General features: G+C 42.1%; 1 protein-coding gene across 1 annotated transcript in view; it reads right to left on the bottom strand.

Moving 5' to 3' along the window:
- Positions 1–5,667: 5,667 nt before the first annotated feature.
- BRWD1 (bromodomain and WD repeat domain containing 1) overlaps positions 5,668–7,660 on the bottom strand; it is a 107,215-nt gene continuing 105,222 nt past the window's right edge. Inside the window, exon 41 of the mRNA XM_058661618.1 lies at positions 5,668–7,163. Coding sequence (XP_058517601.1) covers positions 6,037–7,163 — 1,127 coding nt within the window. The 3' untranslated portion in view covers positions 5,668–6,036. The remainder of the gene's footprint in view (positions 7,164–7,660) is intronic.

Genomic DNA, 7,660 nt, shown 5'->3' with positions numbered 1-7,660 from the left:
GCCCGCAGCAGTGTGCAACCACCAGTGTAACCTCCTCTGCGCCCGCAGCAGTGTGCCACCAGTGTAACCTCCTCCGCGCCCGCAGCAGTGTGCCACCACCAGTGTAACCTCTGCGCCCGCAGCAGTGTGCCACCACAGTGTAACCTCCTCTGCGCCCGCAGCAGTGTGCCACCACCAGTGTAACCTCTGCACCCGCAGCAGTGTGCCACCACCAGTGTAACCTCTGCGCCCGCAGCAGTGTGCCACCAGTGTAACCTCCTCTGCGCCCGCAGCAGTGTGCCACCACCAGTGTAACCTCTGCACCCGCAGCACTGTGCCACCACCAGTGTAACCTCCTCTGCGCCCGCAGCAGTGTGCCACCACCAGTGTAACCTCCTCTGCGCCCGCAGCAGTGTGCCACCACCAGTGTAACCTCTGCACCCGCAGCACTGTGCCACCACCAGTGTAACCTCCTCTGCGCCCGCAGCAGTGTGCTTCTACAGTGTAACCAGGAAGGTCACGTGTGTGCTTTAAGATGCTCTGAGGGACAACTCGGATACAGACACGACCATCTGAATTACACCACTTTTAGTTTCTACATTGTAAGGCCTATTTATATTCCAGTTACATCGCAAACAATATTGCTTTCCCAAGTCCAAAGTAAGCTTCACATCATTACTACAGAAGCAATTTGATCAGCCTTTTATACACTGCCAATATTAAAATAAAATCTTGGCAATGAGAGTTAACTAGAGAACGGAGTATCATACTACTGCACAGACTTACAAAATAGTAACACTGGCTACCACTACTGCTGTTGTACCAATGGAATCCACATGGTGGATAAATCCAGCAAATCACTCTCCCCCTCAAACAAGCCTTTTGTCAAAAAGGCCTCATCTGAGGGCCGCAGTTTTTACACAGTGGGGTAATAAATGCGATGACTCCAAACTCAAATCAAGTCACATTTGTCAGTGGGATTCTTTGTTGCCAGTTTGCCCACACCCCCATTTTCTTCTCATTGGGCTTTCTAGGAGGGAGCTGGTAATGCCAGTCCTGCACAGCACATCGTGTCCCACTGAGGCTGTCAGCTGAGTAGTCTAGGATGGCTCTTTCCTAGAGGATACATGAGCTCAAGTTTCAGGTTACTCAAAGTGGTCAGTTAACTCTTCTCCCTTAGCCCACTCACTTGGGTTTCAACGTCACTGAATGCTGGGCAGAGCAACACCAGATCCTTTCCTACAATGAAAAAAATCCTGGACATACTGCTTTCTGAGCAAGGCTCTTAATGCCTTCAGTTCCTATAATTCATAGGCACCACTTACAGGCTTCTGCCTGTGGTCAGAGGCTCGGAGACTATTCAGGGTAAGACCTAAAGATGAGCTGGCGAAGGGAGATGGACTGCAGAAACAGACCTTATGGAATTAGCCACTTAGAATGTGTTTAGCCCGGAGCAGTTTTTACAAAGCCCTTTGCTTATCAAGACAGTGCTGAACTTACTGCCTTTTTAACCATCCCAGGAACTCTCAAACCCAACTCCTAGTCTAAGTTCATGTGGATCTTTATGTGCAAGTGGAAAACTCAATGCTTGCTTTGACAGGTTCATTTGCTTCTTAACCACTTCCCCAAAATTTGGCACTATCTAAATTATTTACCCACTGAAACAAAGGGCAGAGCTGCTGTATGTCACGTTCTTCCTGGTCATCTCTTTTCAGTTAGGTCAGTTACGTTACCATCTCTTCGGCAATCCAAATCGTCATCTACAGGCTTCAATAAATGATAAAAATTACCTCAAGATTTACTTAAAAACTTAAAATATGACAGAACAATAGGTGGTAGCCCTAATTCAGTGAGTCAGTCTTGGCTGACTGAAGGCTGCGGTCACTGCGCCCTCTCCATTCCACCAGGCAGTCTGGACAGCGAAGACAGCAGTCAAGAGTCCACCGTTCCGGATCTCACACTAGGGACCAGCTGGCACCTGAGGAGGCCGACCGGTGGTTCCTTCTTGATTCAGAGAATTCCCATGTATTTTGAGACACAGCTGTAATTTCAGAGCCTTAACAATTCTTCCTTAAAATCTAATACAATTGTCTACCAACATTCTTTTACTCTTAGTTTTCATGAATTCACAATTTCAGCCACAGCAAAGACTAAGATTAATCTAAGTGGGGCTTGGCGGTGTGGCCTAGTGGCTAAGGTCCTCGCCTTGATCCCATATGGCCGCTGGTTCTAATCCCGGCAGCTCAACTTCCTCTCTATCTCTCCTCCTCTCAGTATATCTGACTTTGTAATAAAAATAAAATAAATCTAAAAAAAAAAAAAAAAAAAAAAAAAAAGATTAATCTAAGTGGATTCTATATTGCTCCATTTTCTCCCTAGCCTTGAAAAAATTTTACTTGATCAACTTCTGTCTCCAAATACTAGTATGACAGATGATCTCAAAGCTGTTAAGCTGAAAATGTGTTACTTTCTGCTTTATTATTCTGTTCTTCACAGAAGCCAAGAGGTACTGACTTGATAAAACAAGTGAATTGTTTTTTCTACAATGTTTTGTTTCATTACGTCATACAGACAGCTATAATTTCCACATGGTATAAGAAAAAAGTATTTGTGACAACTGCCAGATGTTTGATAAATACATGGATTATTTAGATGAGAAGAATGGGGCTAGCTGTTTCAGCCACAGAGCAAAGCAAAAAGACCATTTTCTAGCCATTTAAGACTTCCTCAAGAGCAGTGCAATGAAGGAAACCTACATGCCCCTACATGTAAGAACCATGTTCTTACATTACACTGATATACAAACCTGACTTTTTTCACTTGACACAAATTCAACTTGTGCTGACAGAGCTGATAACCTTCTCAATTTAGTTTTTAAGACCATACAATGAAGCTCATAAACTCTGGAATCAAGTCATAAATTGATCATTCTAAGCAGGAAAAAAATGCTAGCAGCCAACATGATTTTTGACCAGACGTTTTACTGAAGGGAACACCAGTGAGGGCAAAGGACTCGGCGATGCAGGCTTCTCAGTCCGCAGACATCAACACCCTCAGCTGGTGTTGGAGTTGTTCCGTTTGTACTTCCAGATTTTGAAGTGCCTTTTTCTAAAACTTCAGTCCTTTCCTTCCACTGTCTGATTGTAAGGCCAGTTTCTTTCACAGGCATAACCCTCCAGCATTTGGAAGAAACCTGTCTTGTAATTGCTTTCCAAGGAGCATCAAATTGAGAAGTTATTTAATTGGACATTTTCAATGGAGAAAAAAAAAAGAATGAGCACCCTAAGGATTATCTGAAAATGGGATAAGTTTTTCTTTTTATTCATGAGTTACTACACATTGTCAGCACATCCTTTTAAAATAAGGACATGGGGAAAACATGTTTAAATCTCACTTGTTTTTTCAATGTATGAAATCACTTTTTCTTAATAAGCTCAGTAAAATTAATCCTTCAAAGGAAGCAAAAATTAAATCTAAATATTTCAAAACCCTCTAAAAAAACACAAATGAATAAAACCATTGGACTCTGGACATACACAACCACAGTAAAAAAAAAAAAAGTTTGTTTTTTGCTTTTAATACCATTAAGTTATTTCAAGTGCAATGGAAAGCTATAGCACTTATTTCTGGATCAGTTCACATTCACTTTGTAACCTTTCACCTTTTTCTCAAGAAAAGTACAGCCTGATCCTAAACACTAAAGTACATGTGTGCATTCAATCCCTGTGCATTCCGCATAAAGGAGAAAAAAAGTCAGACATGTTCTAGTGCTCAATGTAAACATTTTAACTATTAATTATTACTTTTCCCTAAAGATACTTAGGAGTGTGTCAATATTCAAAGACAACCTTAGGAATAGCACCATAACCACCCCCCAAAAAAAACCAAACCCATAAAAATGACTTCTCCATAGCCCCTTGAGTTTTACACTTCAGTAGGTGAGAAGCTGCCGCCACCAACCATGCTCCTAGTCACCTGGTCCGTCTCTTGCTTTTCCTGATGAAACCACATCTGAGTACAGGAAAACACTGCTTGTGCAACGAGGCTCTAATCACATGGACAGAAGAAAACTCAGCAGCTGACTAAGCAATCAAGCACTGGTTCATCCAGGCCAAATATCAGAACAGATCTGCTCATGAAGCCTAAACTGTCAAGGTATTATTTCACCAAAGAATTTATGTACTTTTGAATGTACTTTGTATTTACTTATTGGGTTTTGGTACCTCTTTGCAGACGATGGTAAACATGGAGTTATAACCCTGAGAATAGATATGAAACAGAGAAACTTAAGAAATTTTAAATAAGTTAATGAAACTTACATCTTTAACCAGTTCTTAAACATTAGGGAGGTAAAAGGCATACTACTGTTTTTTGTTTTTGTTTTTTTTTCTGAGGTCAGAGATAATCATCTTGAATCTTAAACATGAGCTTTGAGGAGAAGACATCGGAGTTCTGAAGCTGTGACAGCTTTCTAAACCGCCAACGTGACAGGTGGTCATCCCACCTGTCTCAGCTGGTAATGTTAAAAACGCCCTCCTCCTACAGCAGAGCAGGAAACCCAAGTAATTCCCATCGTGTCAAATGGGACGGTAACTCCAAGTAGAACACTTCAGCATTGTCTACACTGAAATCAGAGTTGGATACTTTTCTTCTGCCACCTCAAGGACACACACAGGGGAAAAGGGTTAATTCAACCAAACACAAGTAGAGCCAATAAATAAATATGGGCATACTGTAATAGGCTCCTTAGATACTAATCATGTAAACCATTGAATCAAGTCCATCTGCAGGCACAAAGTCCAGGAAATGGCCACCTACACTGGAAAAGCCTCAAGTCAGAGTATTTGGCTCATAAGTCAGTGTGCTGTGGTATCTGATGGTGAGATAAAGCTTTGATTTAAATGGATTCCAAACTTACTTTTCCACACAACATTCTCTTATATTTCGATAAGAGGTCATGTTAAGATACACTTAACTGCTCCAGCAAAAAAAAAGAAAAAGCTTAGGATTACGCATGACAGCAATAAGCGAAAATGCAGAGATGGATGATGATGGTAACCATCTTCCTACGTAAGATCTGCAGTTGCACTCCTGACAAAACCCAACTCTCTAAGTTCAATATAGATGGGGGAAACTGATATATAACTTAAACACTCTTTTAGCCCGGTACACTCTATACTCCCTAATCTAAGGCACACAAACTCCTCTATACAGAGTAAAATTATGGAAGAGCAATATTTTGGTTAAATCCTTTACAATGGAAATTAAGAGATCTTGGCTAGAAGAGAAGTTATATAATATTTTCTTAGTGCACAGTTGGAAAGAAAATGCTATACCTATACTCTGGCTTAGAGATTTAAAATATCCACTCAACACATTCAAAGTAATTTGCCAGCACTTAATAAATTCAAGTTTATAAAACAAAAATAATCAATTTTTCCTCAAAAAGGAAAAAAAAAGGTCCAACAGCATTTGGAAGGAACACTGGAAGCATTTCAATGAAAACGACCCAATCTGGCATAATGCATTCTACTCAAGTAGCCAAGGAAAGGGGGAAAGTGGTAGGTGTCAGGCTTATCAGTCATGGTTATACCTCCTCTGATTGTAATGTCAGTATACACATAATATTTACGAAGAATCTGTAAACACAGGTCATGTGAAATACTCTATTATAGGATTTGGGGTTAGAAACTACCACTTCTGGGCAAATTCATAAAATGCTGCTTGACACTTGCTACCACAAAAGTAATGCTCATTGGCGTCTGATCACCAGCATGCCTAGTGTTTAACAACGGAACGCTTGCTTTATGTAGTCAAACACTGTCAAAGTGGATCTGCCCCCAGAATGAAGCATATTTTGGCACCTGTGCTGAATGCTGCTACAAAGACCAGCAAGTGCAAATAAAAATAACAGTCATGATTTAGTCACATTCATAACTTTTCATAGAAAAATATAAATATATTCCCTGAATTGTAAGACAAAAAAATAATTTCAACAGCCAGCTTTCATCATAAATTGCCGTCCATTTTCCTCTTTGGACTGGCTTTCCCTCTAGGTCATAAGGTGCAATCACTGAACTCTAGCCCATTCTCTAAGCTTCTGTCATCATCCCCATCATGGTACCTCACGGTCCTTCTACCCTGATTTCTCGTCTTTATTTTTGAACGTCGGAGAACTCTCTTAGATTCTGCACAGTCCAAGTCCTCCCAGTCGTTATCATCCACGGCTAGTCGAGGACGTTTGCTCTGTCTTGGCCGTCTCACAGCTCTACACGGGCTAGTTGTAAACGTTTTACCTTTTCTAACTACTTTTGCTTTTCCTTTAGCTTTCCTCCTTTTGGCTTTTGTTTTTTCAGTACAATCCTCATCTGATTCAGTGACAGACCCCAAATCAGAGGATCTGGGACTCGTGTCGGGGCCAAACTTGGAACTCTCTGTTGTTTCATGCATTTTCACATTTTCTAATTCAGGATGCAGTCTCTTCCTTTTTACTTCTATGTCTGTAACCGCCTGCGAATCCCCGATCACTTCGGTCTTACTGAAGGGAGCCTTCCCGTAGGTCCGGAGTCTTCTTCTGTTCCACCTGCGCAGCCCGTAGTTCAGCTCCTCCTCCAAGTTATTCTCTGCAGTAGTCTTCTGTGCCAAAGTGGAAGCAGAAGAAAACTTTCTACCCGTCACACCTCTGGGAGCACGGCTCTGTGAATCTTCTGAAGACCGGACAGAGGAACGCTTGGTCGCAGAAGGCGCACTTGGGCTGTGACTTCTGGTGTGCCTGTTTGTGCGTGCTGAACCCACACCACCTTCAGAGTCTGAGTCGCCATTTAAAGACCGCCCAGCGCCTTTGGCAGTAGCTTCAGGGTCAGGCTCCAAGGGCTCACCCTCACAACTGACATCTCCTTCACAATCACTCAGCACCTTGTTACCGGAGGTACAAGCGAAGTGGAGGGGCTTCTTCCTCCCGTTTCTGCTTCTAGTGTGTGTATTTTCTGAACCGACATGTTCTCTGCTGCTCAGCAGCTTCATCTTGTCGGCAGCCATAGAGGCACTTCTTCGAGTAATCCTCACAAGACCCGTTCTGGCTTGTAATGGCTTCTTAACCACCTTTGGACTATTCTCGGAGTCACTGGAACAGATCCTTTTCCTGGAAATTTTTCTGTTTTGTCCATTGTCTTGGCATGTAGAATCTAAAAATTAAGAGTATTCTTTTAATATTTTATGAAAGAATAACTATGTCTGAAGAAATTAACCGTTCAACATTTGAAACACCTTAAGTCCAGAATTCGGGGGCGCTGCGGCGGATGGCAGTGGCGGGCATCACACTGCTCACTGCCTCAGGGCAGCCCGTGCAGGCACAGCGCTGCTCAGACACACAGCACAGCACGCAAGAGGGGACAGTCTCACACAACACCAAGTACTCTGCCTCCACGAAACTCCTCCTCACATCAAAAACTCCAAATAACTCCACCACTTTTAACCTTAGCTGCAGCCTTCAGCTCCTTTAAGGTTTTTGTCAATTCCCATTTACTAGGAGTATAATCTTAATTCAGGAAGTTATATCATCACTCTGCACTTGAGGGATTATTTATCAAGTGGACACGGATAATTATAGCACCTACCTCAATAAATATATGGAAATGTCACATTAAAACTTTTAGAAAAAAATAGCTCAGTAAATGTTCTG

The sequence above is a fragment of the Ochotona princeps genome, chromosome 3 (genome assembly GCF_030435755.1).
Source record: "Ochotona princeps isolate mOchPri1 chromosome 3, mOchPri1.hap1, whole genome shotgun sequence".
NCBI classification, from domain to species: Eukaryota; Metazoa; Chordata; class Mammalia; order Lagomorpha; family Ochotonidae; genus Ochotona; species Ochotona princeps.
The sequence above is the reverse complement of the archived record's forward strand: the minus strand, read 5'-3'. Positions and strand labels throughout refer to the sequence as shown.